The sequence below is a fragment of the Haliotis rufescens genome, unplaced genomic scaffold (assembly GCF_023055435.1).
Source record: "Haliotis rufescens isolate VD_foot unplaced genomic scaffold, xgHalRufe1.0.p SCAF_17, whole genome shotgun sequence".
Taxonomy (NCBI): domain Eukaryota; kingdom Metazoa; phylum Mollusca; class Gastropoda; order Lepetellida; family Haliotidae; genus Haliotis; species Haliotis rufescens.
The window spans coordinates 21,649,180-21,663,534 of NW_025963857.1; the positions used below are offsets into that span (position 1 = coordinate 21,649,180).

General features: G+C 36.6%; 2 protein-coding genes across 4 annotated transcripts in view; one reads left to right on the forward strand and one right to left on the reverse strand.

Moving 5' to 3' along the window:
* The window catches only part of LOC124133961 (paraplegin-like), a 97,360-nt gene extending 91,955 nt beyond the window's left edge, over window positions 1–5,405 (reverse strand). Inside the window, exon 1 of one of the 2 annotated variants that reach the window (XM_048397704.1) lies at window positions 4,733–5,405. In XM_048397704.1, the coding sequence (XP_048253661.1) occupies window positions 4,733–4,951 (219 nt within the window). In that variant the 5' untranslated portion in view covers window positions 4,952–5,405. The remainder of the gene's footprint in view (window positions 1–4,732) is intronic. The other variant, XM_048397705.1, reaches the window with a different exon arrangement.
* Window positions 5,366–14,355, forward strand: part of LOC124133960 (ankyrin repeat domain-containing protein 11-like) — a 44,084-nt gene continuing 35,094 nt past the window's right edge. The window contains exons 1-7 of one of the 2 annotated variants that reach the window (XM_046498563.2): window positions 5,366–5,474; window positions 7,044–7,200; window positions 8,783–8,873; window positions 10,733–10,912; window positions 11,707–11,898; window positions 12,713–12,855; window positions 14,055–14,280. In XM_046498563.2, the coding sequence (XP_046354519.2) occupies window positions 7,132–7,200; window positions 8,783–8,873; window positions 10,733–10,912; window positions 11,707–11,898; window positions 12,713–12,855; window positions 14,055–14,280 (901 nt within the window). In that variant the 5' untranslated portion in view covers window positions 5,366–5,474; window positions 7,044–7,131. Of the gene's footprint in view, window positions 5,475–5,818; window positions 5,994–7,043; window positions 7,201–8,782; window positions 8,874–10,732; window positions 10,913–11,706; window positions 11,899–12,712; window positions 12,856–14,054; window positions 14,281–14,355 lie in introns of those variants that run through there. The other variant, XM_046498562.2, reaches the window with a different exon arrangement.

Consider the following 14,355-nt stretch of genomic DNA (forward strand, 5'->3'; position numbering starts at 1 on the left):
AGAGATAATCATTCATGAACAGATTGTTGTATTTACAGAGATAATCATTCATGAACAGGTTCCTGTATTTACAGAGATAAGCATTCATGAACAGATTATTGTGTTTACAGAGATAATCATTCATGAACAGGTTCCTGTATTTGCAGAGATAATCATTCATGAACAGATTATTGTATTTGAAGTGATCATTATTCATGAACAGATTATTGTATTTACAGAGATAAGCATTCATGAACAGATTGTTGTATTTACAGAGATAATCATTCATGAACAGGTTCCTGTATTTGCAGAGATAATCATTCATGAACAGGTTCCTGTATTTACAGAGATAAGCATTCATGAACAGATTATTGTGTTTACAGAGATAATCATTCATGAACAGGTTCCTGTATTTGCAGAGATAATCATTCATGAACAGATTATTGTATTTGAAGTGATCATTATTTATGAACAGGTCATACAGATTTTCCTTTAACCAGTATGTATGTAACAAACACTGACTGGTACCAATATGACCATGATGGATAAATTCAGAGGCTGTTGGGCCCTGTGTCTGGGAGAGTGAGTGAGTGAGTATGGTTTTTAGCCGCTTTTAGCAATATTCCAGCAATATCACGCCGGGGGACACCAGAAATGGGCTTCACACATTGTACCCATGTGAATCGCGAACGCTTTAACCACTAGGCTACCCGACCGCCCCGTGTCTGGGAGAAATATGCTATACCTTTTGACTTTTAACTATTTTCTGACCCAACACATACACTCTTCAGTGATAGAAACTAACATTTTTAGTCCACTAGTCCTTATAATGATAGGGGCGGTCGGTTAGCCTAGTGGTTAAAGCGTTGGCTCGTCACGCCGAAGACCTGGGTTCGATTCCCGACATGGGTACAATGTGTGAAGCCCATTTCTGGTGTCCCCTGCCGTGATATTGCTGGAATAATGCTAAAAGCGGCGTAAAACCATACTCACTCACTCACTCACCTTATAATGATAACATATAACAAAACACTTAAAAATTTCAACTTCTCCTTATGATACCTTAACTGTTGGGCAATTTGTCAAGTGCTAATTTCTACTGCTGCTCTTTCAGTTAGTTGTAATGTACAAAGATCACACACATAAATAACCATGAATGTATACTCATAACAACGAAGTGAAATAGCACACAGGATTTATTTTCTTTTTAAAAATGAGTGAGTATGGTTTTATGCCGCTTAAAGCAATATTCCAGCAATATCACGGCGGGATAAATGAAAATAAGATCTTTCACGCCTATACAATACATTTGAATGATGATGACAACATTCAGACCCGAATATTTGATTTCTGTTTCTCGAAAAAAAACAGTTCCATATGTAGATAATAAAGGCTATACCATTATATTGTTGCAGAAACTTTGCACACACAGTCATTACTGAGTGCTATGGCATCTTCACCCTAAAGGGAATATTAGTGTTCTGTGTGGGTTTTCTTTTGTATGAATTGAGGAGGTAAAGAAATGGAGCCAAACTGTTTAATAAAAGCTGGCATCTGATTGGCTCAGGAACATTCATTTAGATTGGGTGGTCAAAGTTAGCTCAGGGTTCACCCAACACAATAGAGGGGTCCCCAGATCTTCATGCAGAAAGCTGTTGTTTCGGAGCAAAAGGTCAGAGATTAATGAGATTTTATTTCACGAACATGGCCAATTGATGATAGCAAGAGCAAATATCAACGTCTGAGTATGATGAAGCTTTCTTGGGTGGCGTCTCATCCAGGATTCAAACCCATACTCCCAGAGTAAGACATCTAGCTGCCTCAGACAATGTCAGTGACTTAACAAGTGTGATCTTGTTGACTGTGTCATCACAGCATTGATTGTTAACTTGCGCTATCAACCACTGGGCTACCTAACGTCACTTGATCATTTACTGTGGTGGAAAACAACATTTACTCAGTCACCACTGCCCATCCTTCTTAGAGGAGTATCAGTGTTCGCGGTAGGTTTTTGTACAGTGCATTGCAGAAATGAAATAATAAATTTTCAATTCAAATATTTCGGGTGTGAAGTTTTTATTTCAATAAAATCAGTACTAGTACAGCTAATAATTATGACCAAGCTTTAACTTACAGGTCCAGTTTTGATATAATGAACGTTCAATCATTAATAAAATAAATATGACTGTTGTTAGCACACGCCCATGTGTGGAAGTTTTCTTCCGTCGCTCTGTTTATGATCGTTCGTATTACCGACTATTACTTGTAAGCTGGGCTCTGATTGGATGAAACGAACGACTTCTGGGGAATTCCATCGATAGTAACGAATGACGTCCTGTGTCTGAGATTAGTTATTACGTTGCCCAAAGACCATATATGGAAATATATGGACGCGATTCAAAGGGCCATCTGGCCACACTCTATATTTAGCAATGGGAGTTTCCAGGTTTTGATTTATTTTCGTCTGAACATCGTAAGCAAGCTATCAGCTTTGAATAGTTTTTTTATTTTATGGTATTAATACAAAATTAAGTAAATCACAATACGTGTGTGCAAAACACGCATGCAAAATATTTTTTGCATGTTTATATGATTTTAATGCGTGAAAAATGCAGGTTTCTGTGTTAACGCGAACACTGAGTATCTTTCAATACTGATTAATTTGAATGATTTCATATACAATTTCAACATTACTCCTTTCAAACCTGCACACAGTACTGGAGACCAATTAATATCTCTCACCAATTTAATGAGAAGTGATAATCACCCCAGTATTCTAGTCATATCATCAGTCTAGATAATGATGTACTCTCACCTGGTTGACTGATGTAATCCCATACACAAACACTGTCTATATAATCGTCTAATGGGAACCACCATCCCCACGGTCCACTGACCACAAAGTGCTCTGCTTTTACAACATGACAATTAACAATGTACCATCCCTCATCTCCAGTAATTACCTGCACGCTGCTGACTTACTGCTGACGTCATTAAACTCTCAGTTTATCCTGATAACTTAATTGTGCTATTGCTGGACAACATAGTCACTCTGGCACCAGTAATGAGAGCTGATGATGTGGGTATTCTGACCAATAGCTGGGGCGGTGAGAGTTAATAGATTGAAATTCCTTGTACTAAAGTGCAAATAGCATGGTTAAGTAAGTTCCTGGTGCTTCAAGGGCGCACCTAAATCTTAAATGCTTCATATTTTTAAATGCAGTCAGCAATAAAAGTACTTTAAAATACTCATGACCACACATGCAAAACTAGAAAAGTATTTTCAAGTACTTGCAAAAACAGAAGCTGACACCTCACCGCAATTTCCAGAAAGCCCCCGAAGTAAACCCATCACATACCACCATGTATTTCCAGTGTGAAATGCATCATACATGTACCACATTAAAGTAATTTGCCGTCATTGAACCAGATATTTTTCTGATCTCTAGAACAGTGGTGTGCAATGTATATCAGCATCTACCTCACATGTATGGGATGCACGGAGCCTAAATATAAACAAATTATCGTCTGGAGCTCATCTGTCAATATGGGAAAAATCGCTTTGCTTCTCAATCTCCATTTTGCAAATTATGTTAAATGATAAATTTGGCAGTATCATTATTTCATTGAAGATGTTGCCTCATTGTGCATGGCCACACTGTGAGAGGGTACATCAATTCATATTCCTCGAGGGACAAGCCTACAATATTTATAACATTATTATGACATAGTTCTGTTTCTTGTCAGCAATATTCCACCACTATGATAGCACCCTTTAAATAATCATGTATGGGCCAGACAATCCACTGATTGATATTATGAGAAATGATCCACACCATTGGGGTACAATGACTGCAATCAACCAAGTCACCAAGTCTGACTATCCAATCCATTAAGTCACCTCAACGCAGTGATGGGTATCTATCTTTCGTATTGTAATAATGATTCATGTATTGTGATACATTACACAATATATTGCATCTGTTCTGGGGAACTTTGTGAAAACTTGCACTAGATTTGCATTTTTAGTGGATGATTTTGTGTATGTGCGTCATTAAATTTGTGTTAAACTTGCATATTTCCCAAACAGTCACACTGCAATGTTATCTTGATATAATGAGCAATGACCCCACCGTCGGGGTACCATGACTAGCAATCAACCAAGTCAACAAGCCTGACTATTCGTTGCATTGTCACCTCGGTACACGGCCAAAGAAAGAGTACATCAAACCATATTCTCCCAGGGAAAAGCATACAACTTATAATATTTATTTCAAGTTTATAATACGGTTTTGTTTGTTGTTTAACGCAGCAGTCAGCAATATTCCATGGCAGTCTGAAACATTTGAGTGTGGACCAGACAATCCATCAAAAAGTTTTACAACCAGCATAGTTTTCTAAGGATCAATTCTAACCCTGAATGCTCATAAGTTTTTTTCTGTGGTTAACATACATTTATTATATATGTATTTTTGTAAAAAGGAATCATGACTACTTGAACCAAATCCTTGTGTATATATCAAATACCATCACCCATCATAATTAGAAAAAACAGTACAAACATGCTTCATAACAGAAAAACAATCTGATTTTGATAGCAAATAGTCAATGTATTATATAAAGGTATACCCTCCCATTTTAAACCAAAGATTCTGACCAGTCAAACAAGTCCCTAAAAGTCAATGAAACTTTTACTCAAAGTGTATATGACTTGCCACATATATTTTTTTCGTTTAAGTCAAATAATACAAACCTTTCTCTGTGAATGGAAGATTCCATATGATCCTGTTATGTTGAATGAAGGTAGGCTTGAAACAGTTCGCAATTTCCTACACTGTTGACATCGAAACACATGCTCCTTTGGTTGATTTGCAATGTCCTTTGGGTGTCCTTTCGAAAGTATACTTTGGGGATGTCTTTTAATCATAAATAACCCATCTTTCCAGGGATAAATTCTCCCAATTTTATTCATTTTCCCTGTAAAAGTTTCTTATGTAAATGCAAAATATCAAGGTTTACGTCACGTTTTTATTAATTAAATTCCCCTTCTCTTCGACAAGGTCATGTAATATATATAACAATAATATTCCTACAGATAATGTTTGTACTGCAGTGTGTGACAGACAAGGGAAATGCGTTCTACCTAATTTCAATGTCACATCCCAACGTAAAATGTGTGTGATGTAATGATCAAAACATTCTTCGTTTAACCTAACATATGACACCTGAGTTGTGAGTTAGGTCAAATCAGTATTATGTTTTCGCTGGCTAAGCGATTCAAGTTCAGAAACACTTGCAGTATTGTAGTCCCTTGTCACGAAACGGTGTCACTGACTATCCCATGTTTTGCAATCATATGGCCATTTTCGTAGAAAAATCAATGACCGAAAATTGACCAATGACAGATGTTATTACAAGTGCAAAGGAAGTTGCATCTTAGCCAATCAACAAGACTATTCACCCCGCGTAAAGTAAAAGCCTCGCGTCCTTCGAAGGTGAGTACTTCACTTTATGATGTATTATTTTTGTTATCCTTTGTTATAATGCAAAAATAACAATTGTACACAAATCCCGAATGATTTCTCTGTCAGATGCTGTATTTTTTCTTATAATTTGCATGAAATTAATTCAATAATAACGTCAAAAGTTTGTTTACTGTTGAGCTATATCGCCATGCTGTTTTTGAGGAAGCCATGAATATCCTCTTTGTTTTCGTACTTTTTTTAATTCAATAATGTAGGATCGTCAAATATCCTCAATACGTATGGATAATATACGTGATTAAACTTTTAAACATTTTAGTGTTTACCTTATTGCATCTGACCCGACAATTCTTCTTCTATTCATGTAATTATTTTGGCGTGCCTGCAAAGACATGGCGCTTATGAGTGACATCACTCATTCCTTATTTTACACAATATTTCTATTATTTTCGTGATATTAGAGGAAAAACCCAAGCATACATGTCCACTATATTCTGATGTATCGTGATTCGAAACATGTAGAGTGCATATGTAAGTTGATATCGCCGAATGACAGTCGTGTATGTCAGTTGCATGACTAGACAAACTGCAATGCAGTTCAGTGTTCATATCTTTTGTTTAATGAAATGAAGTACACAGCACGAATTGGGTTACATAATCTGTATTGCTGCAGGTTTTTTTAGTCTCAAGCATGATGATGTAATATTGAACCACATAACTTTTGATAATGTTTGTCCTTTTTTAAGTTAATAGCGAAATATGCCTACTGTGTACCATTTTCAAATTGATCAAGATAAACAATCTGCCTCCTTTATGTTGGTGAAGACTATGGATATTATGCTTGTCTTGTGATCATGTTGAGTGAACCCTTTTGTTTACAATATGTTTATAATCCATCTGTCATGATCTCTGTTAACTAGAACTTGCTGTTTTGAGACTATTGTGACCTGTATACAATGACATGTTTTGATCATGGTTCATTTTGTGATATCATGAAATGTGCCATTCTGTCAGTCATACATGTATACATTTTCTCATATACATGTACCTCTATATCCACAATCTTTGTGTTGGGTACTATCTAGTATTTGATGGTATACAGGGTAAATGGTAATATTATGTAAGTACTGCAGAAATCTGTCATTTGTTTAGTGTGTATTGTTAACCACACCATCTCTGTGTATTTTCGCATGAAAATCAATCAACATTGATGATGCAGGCTATTATACACATGGACCGATATAAATAACACATTCAAGAAAGTCGTGATTTGTTTACATTTTGCTTGTGATGGCCATTGTGACCTGTTTTAAGTATTATTACATGTGTACATTATTTTACATGTAGTGTATCATATGGAGCCTATATGTATTGTTCACACTAGTGTTATCAGCATTAAAAAGATGAAATTATCATTCTACCAATGATGTATTTTCATGAAATAACATCATGTGTCTTTCTGTGCAGTTTTGATTCCAGATCTTAAGAAAGTAGGAAATTCAGAACTATGAATAGTAAATACATGTGTAAGTCCAACTGCTGTTCATGTTTCATAATGGGGCTTCTATGTTTTCAATACAGATGCCAAGCATAAGAAAGACACAAGCAGTCTTCAGATGTTTTTATATTTTGGATACGTGATACAAGAACTATTAATGACAGCTTCTGCATGCCTGGTTTACGGTATAAAATACTGTGCATGCCAGACATGTCAGAGAAGAAATCACCTCCTAGAAAGGTATGTATTTTTAAACAAGATTTGTAACTAACAATTATTGATTTTATTTGATTCCCTTATTACCATGCACTCAGCTAACCATGCTAACTATACCAAGGCTTGTAAGACATTCCGGTGGAAGAATATGCATTCCATGAACATGGATGAACCAAAATAAGGAGAATTTGCAATGGTTTCAACATATTTGTTGACATAATGGTTGAAAACATCAAAGTCTAATCCACATGGAGTAAAACACCTCCCTTTGTTGAACTTATGTCAGTGTGTGATGAACATCAGTTTATTATTCCTGAGACATTGGATGTGTAAGAAAGACTGCCTTCAAGTTCAACATGTTTTGGGAAGAACTCAACTCAACATATTTCAGAATGGCAGCCATAACCTCTTGATTTGTCAAAATGAATGGATATATTCATAACCTATTTATTAATAGTGTGATATCATGAACTGTATACAAGTGGCTTTTCATGTAGATATATGTGTGTTAGACATCTCTCATTTCACTGAGCCACATGTAGATTGTAACCACTATCACTATCTTGATGACTCATGCTCAGACCTTGACCTCAACTTTCGTTTAGACACATTATCACTGCAATAGAAGTCGCCAGATTTTATGAAGTCTTTTAACATTGTATTTTGAATTATTGGGTAGATAACATATTATTTAATGTGGATTGGCATTAATATTTCATGATGCTACAAGTTTATGGTCAGGATCACTGCTAATATAAATCAAGTTGTTTATGATAATTTCTAAACATATTCTCAGGTAATGGGATGATTGAATCCACTGATGCATAGTGGTTGTTATTGTAATGTTTTGTGAACAAATATTAAAATGAACATAAATAAGGTAAACAAACTATTGTGAAAGGAAGATCATGATTTTCACCTAATAGTATATCTTACTATATGATAGAAGACAAATGTATCTAAGTAACCATTATGTGGTTATGTTATCTCTGCTATTTAAGTACTTTCCTGGCTTTCTATCTGAAACTGGGGCGGTTGGGTAGCCTTGTGGTTAAAGCTTTCCCTCGTCACGCCAAAGAGCTGGGTTTGATTCCCAACATGGGTATGATATGTGAAGCCCATTTCTGGGATCCCCGCCGTGAAATTGCTGGAATATTGCTAAAAAGCAGCGTAAAACCTTACTCCCTCACTCACTCTATCTGAAACTAAGAGTAATCATTGTTCTGCTGACATTGGTACTTTTGAGTCATTCAGAGTACCAGAGACTGTACAAGGATAAACTTGCTAAAAGAGTTGTAGTGTTAACACTTTACTGTTTCTCTTGATGGATTGGAAGCTGTGGCTGGATATACATTACCATATGCCGGGAAAGACACGTCCGATAGTCCCATTGTCTGAGACAAATGAAAATACAGTGTAGTTGTTGTCTTCCTAAATCTAGTTTTGTTACATAAGCTACTAGTCTGGAATGACCTGCGGGCTAGTTAACTTAGATATGACCAGTGGTGTCTACCCCTGCATCTGTGAATCTGTTTGTGGGTGTCCACTGTCTTAGTATGTTTGCTAACTGCTGAAATAACTCTCACTGCTTTATTTGCTACACCAGGAGAAGTCTCAATATGTTAAGACGCCTCAGTCCGATGGGAAGGGCATGAAGAGGAAGCTGTTGGTTACTGATGCTACACCCGAAGACGATGGTTAGTTGTGGTTTCAGTTTGCTACATACATTCAGCTTTAGACATTGCGACTGGTCTGTCAGCCAGAGACTATTGAAAAATCTGGAGTAACTAGTTGTTTTTTCCACCCAAGTCTAGTCATGCAGAGCTCCAGATAAGCTTTTGGTGTTGTGGGTATTTTACCCATGCATTTTAAAATCACTGCGTATCAGTAATTCTATCTGGGTATTCAAATTTCTGTTACCCACTAGTTTTTACACATGTGGGTATTTAAGTTAAATATTTAAAAACACTATTCATCTAGTCCCTGCAAACTGGTGTTGTGTGGGTTCGAGAGCTTTATAGGACTCAAAAATACCACGATACTTCCACAAGTGTGATGGCAAATGATCATGATGTAACTGTCATCGTGGAGTTTGGCAAGGTTGACGGAATGCCCGTTTATAATTTCAAAATAAGTTGCTGATTTGCCAATCGAATACGCAGGGTTACTTCACAATATTTTGAATATACGCACAAGTTTTATTTTTGTAGCGTATCTGTAATGTTCGTTGCGTATTTGATACCCTTGGATATTATTTTACTGCATATTTCTGCATTTCTGATGTGTTTTTTACGCAGATACGCAGCTTATCTGGATCTCTGGTTATGTATGCCTAAAGCACTAGTCCGAAATGAGTTGTAGATCAGTTGGATACCCTTGACATTCAGATACCTATTAGGGTGTAGTAATGAATATACATGTAATGATAGTTTGGTGGTGCTACAAAAGATTGATGCAGACATTGCTTACACAATGTCGTGATACCGATATCAGCCACTTCCACAATACGTCATTGTATTGCCAAGCATTGCAATTAATCAATATGTCAGTCTGTGCTAGAGGTTACAGAATTTGACTTTTTTAAAATAATTTTTAGTTGAGTTTTGTATAATGATGTATGTGGATCATGATTATTAGCTGAGTTTACTAGACTGCCTCCATGGTCTAGTGGTAGAGGGTCTGCGCGGAGAGCAGAAGGTTGGGCGTTCGATTCCCGTCTGTGTAAACAATGGTACTTGTTACTCTGCCTGGTGCTGGGCATAAGGGGCTAAAACAAGGACTGGTTGGCTGGAGTCAGTATACTGTGTCTGAGTGGGGTATCCATGTTAAATTGCCACATGGTATCTCGGTGGGTATATAAGTGCAATAATAATAAACACGATGTTAAAAACCCATATCACCTTTCACCTGAGTTTACTTGGCTGAAAGCAGTTTTAATGGACACAGGGTTCAGACTAGTGACTAAGGTAACAGACTGCCAGCATGGCTATACCTGATATGAACAGTTAAGTAATCACAATGATGAAACTTCCTTAACAAAATATTAGCATTGCACTTCAACATTGTTCAAAGTCCAATTCTGTGGCTTGTTGAACTGTTTGAAACGCAAAATTTGTTTATGGCATGGTCCCTCTATGACTGTTTGTTGTGTGTGTATCATGTATTTTGTAGGCAATATTGTATCAATATATCATATCAGAAGAAATAGTGTGAATTGGGGAGTCTGGTGTCATGACTTTGGTATCAATACTCCACCCTAAAGATTGTCCCTAATACACATGTAATCTAATCATGTCTGCTCTCTTTTATTCCATCTCTGTCCAACAGTGTGTATTTTTGCTATAAACTTGTGATAAACATGATCAAGTTTAAATTCAACCCATACTTATGATGATTTGAACACAAATGTGTTCTGTTCATTTTGCTCTTAGAATACATCAGCTAAGACATGATTAAAGTAAGTCAATGTAAGTTTTATGTAAAGTTTTTGTTCTGAAAAACATAGTTTAGCCTGGTTGTTTTCATCTGTTTATTTGCTCCATTGTTTCCCCCATAGATAAGAGAATCACTTCAAAACGAAAGCGAGCATTATTGATACCAGACAGTTCTCCTGAGCCCGGGAATATGCCCACCCCTCGAACTCCAGGAGGAAACATATCACGCATTACAGTTCCACTCTCGGAGAGACAACAAATGGCATTGCTCATGAGAATGACCGATGGAGCTTCACAAGGAGGTTTGTTTTTGACACTCGTGACTCTTTACTTAGTAACCATGGTAAAAAGGATTTCTGCAGCTTGTGACAATGTGTGATAGATATTGTTTGCTTTTTGTTTGTCTTGTAGACTTATTTTGGAACAGTACTAGACAACAGTCATTGTTTAGTACATCCAATATTTTTCATGAATGTGCAGATGCAAGCTAAAATCATAACAATCAGCTTGAGACTGAATTTGTTTATTTTGCAGTCAGATGAACAATGATGCTGGTGACACATGTTATCAGTAATATATATAGTAATATTTTGTTACATCAGGCTTTTGATTATATATTCAGCTTTTTTCTATGGTATGCAGGCTGCACATATTTTATGCTTGTCAACAATATGGCTGTCGAGACAGCATGAATTATCTCCCTTACATGAAATGCAGAGCTAGCCTAGATTTGTAAGCCACTTCCTGTTGACAGTCTGGTCAATATATTCACAATCAGTACATCAGTACTTGAAAAAAACCATGTTGCTTTATTGATTTATAATGAGTGTTCACAATATAACACCTGGGATATTGATGTTAATAATGCTGATGGAACGTGTGTTTTATGGAGTTGATTATTATGCTGACCCCATTTCTTCATTATTATGTATGCTTAATGCCATTCTTATTTTATTTTGTGAAATGAGGTTTTTATTATTTTGTGAAATGGGGAGTTTATGTTTGGGGGGGGGTTGTTTTTGTATTATTTTTTTTAACAAAAGTACTTTAGGTCTGTGATCATATTTTCACAACTCCCTCATACTTTTTGCTTCAGAATCTTCCCCCAAACCGTCATCTCCTACCACCCCTGTATCATCATCAAAGCGAACTCCCATAGATAAAAAAGTTAATAAGCGTAATGATCGTGGTGAAACAGCTCTACATACTGCTGCGAAACGAGGCGATGTCAAGCAGACAAAGAGGCTCATCAAAGCTGGGGCCAATGTTAACATAAAGGATTATGCAGGTTGGTTTAGACACTTATTAACTCCACTGTGCTCTATAAATGTATGTTGAAGCATTTTTTTGGCATGTTCAGTTTGTACATGATGATTTAGGAAAATGATTTATTTGTTGAAGACCAGTTCAGCTGGTAATGACCTTGTATCCAATGTTTATGGTCCCAATTTTAACATTGACACCATGAAAGCCTTGTATAATTTGTTCAGACCAATTATAGGCTATGCTTGAAAATATGTACTTTTTGCATCTTAATTTTTGTGAACTTATTTTGTTTACATACATGATTTGTGTTTGTGTTTTTGTTATATTATGTCAAATTAGACTCTCAGGTACAAATATTGTGATCTGAAACAAGGAGCTTCTTCAGTGGAAAGTCAATCGTGTCATGCTTTTTGTTCTTAGGCGTTGGTTTGCATTTTCTATGTACCATGTAGAAAACCTTGTTATGAAAACATTTATTTTCCTCAAATCATTAATCAACAACTTAAAAAAAGAGTGTATTTATTAAACAGCAGCATGATTTCATGGAGAAATTATTTTTCATTGTTTAATTTCAGTATACAGCCTTATGTTCACACGAAGAGTCTCCCTATCCTGAAAATTGAATAATCATTTCTCCAGTAATTGATAACATGATGAGAGCTGTGACTACTTTTAATTGTGTGATCTTCATGGGAAATACTGCATGCATGAATGTTGAAAAAAGTGGTTGTGTACTCAGGGTATGTGAAAGATCAAGGAATATCAATTTAGCTAAATTCTCCCAAGACTTATGGTTTCTGAGCTTATTTGCAAAACCAATATTTGTTTTGTTCTAGGGTGGACACCACTGCATGAAGCATGTAACCAAGGTATGCTTTCTGTTGCCAAGCAACTATTGAAAGCAGGTGCCAATGTTAATGTTCAGGGTTTTGATGATGACACGCCTCTACATGATGCAGCTGTTAATGGACATCCCAAGGTGAGAAACACAAGTCTTCTATTCTTTAATGTGACAACTCTTCAATGCTGAAATAAAATTTCATCAGTGTGAGGTTTTAGTAGTCTTTGACATGACCGGATGTGAAATATATTTAGGATAAAATTATGAAATGTTTCACCTTCAAGGAAATCAAGTCTTGTAGGTATTAATTCGGTATATGTGTAGGTTGCTAATGTTTGACTTTTCAAGACTTCATTATTTGTGGATGCTGTGATATAGTTGGAATATTGCTGACTAAACAGCATTCACTCACTCCTTCAGTCACATGATTAGATGTCTATGTTGATGAGATTGTTGATGGTGCACTACAAATTGCAATGTTATTGAATTGTTCAGTGCTTTTAGTTCTAACTATTTGCTTGTCCATTCATCAGTTACACAGACTTGCCTACTGATGAGGTATGGCTTGATTTCTCACTACTGCATTAATCTCATTTGCATGGGCAGGAAGTAATTAATTTTAGTCACTAGCCATGTGGAACTGTGAAGATCGGGGGTAGAATAGGTCTTCAGCAACCCATCCTTACTGTAAAAGGCGACTAACGGGATCGGGTGGTCAGACTCGCCGACTTGGTTGATGCATGTCATGGTGTCCCAATTGCGTGGATCGATGCTCATGACATCAATCACTTGATTGTGTTGTCCAGACTTGATTATTTCCAGACCGCAATCATATAGCTGGAATATTGCTGAGTTCGGCGTTAAACAACAAACAAACAAACAAACACTAGCCCTGTGATAAATATGTTCGACATAATAAGCGCCCAGGGCGCTCTCAAAGTTAGAAATAGGGGGCTCTTATTAGAATGTTATTTTGCTGAAAGAAACAGAGTTGAAAGATAAATTTTGTGGTTTATACTGACAGCCTGAAATGTTTATGTACGACAGATATATTTTTCCAGAATTAAATGCCCATAATTAAGGGTGCATATAACACACGAGTGCATATTATACGCGAATAAATAAGTCTTGTGTACATTGATCAAGGGGTGCTAATTGGGATTGTTCACTAGCCAATATATTAGCAAATTTCGCTGTGGGAGCTTATTAGAGCAGGGCGCTTATTACGTCGAATACGGTAAATCCTATGGATACCTGGACCATTATAATGTTTGGTTGTTACAATAGGCCAAGTGATAATTATAATATGATTGTTCACTGTGGGAACTTGTTTTAAGCTTGTGGAGCTGTTACTGAAGCATGGTGCCAACCCCCTCCAGGCCAACAACAAGGGTAAGACGGCCCTGGACGTGGCAGCCTCCACCGAGATAGAACAAGTCCTCCGAAAAGAGATCATATCCTCTAGTAGCGACAGCTCCAGCATTGATGATGCCCGCTCACCTACCTCGCCAGAAAGTACCTCGTCTAACAAGGATGAAGATTCTCGCCCAGGGGATATTCAAGGTATGATATTTTGGTTTTATTTTCGGACAAATCGCAATCTTTGTTATGAGGAATTTCTCTACGTCTTTATTTAAA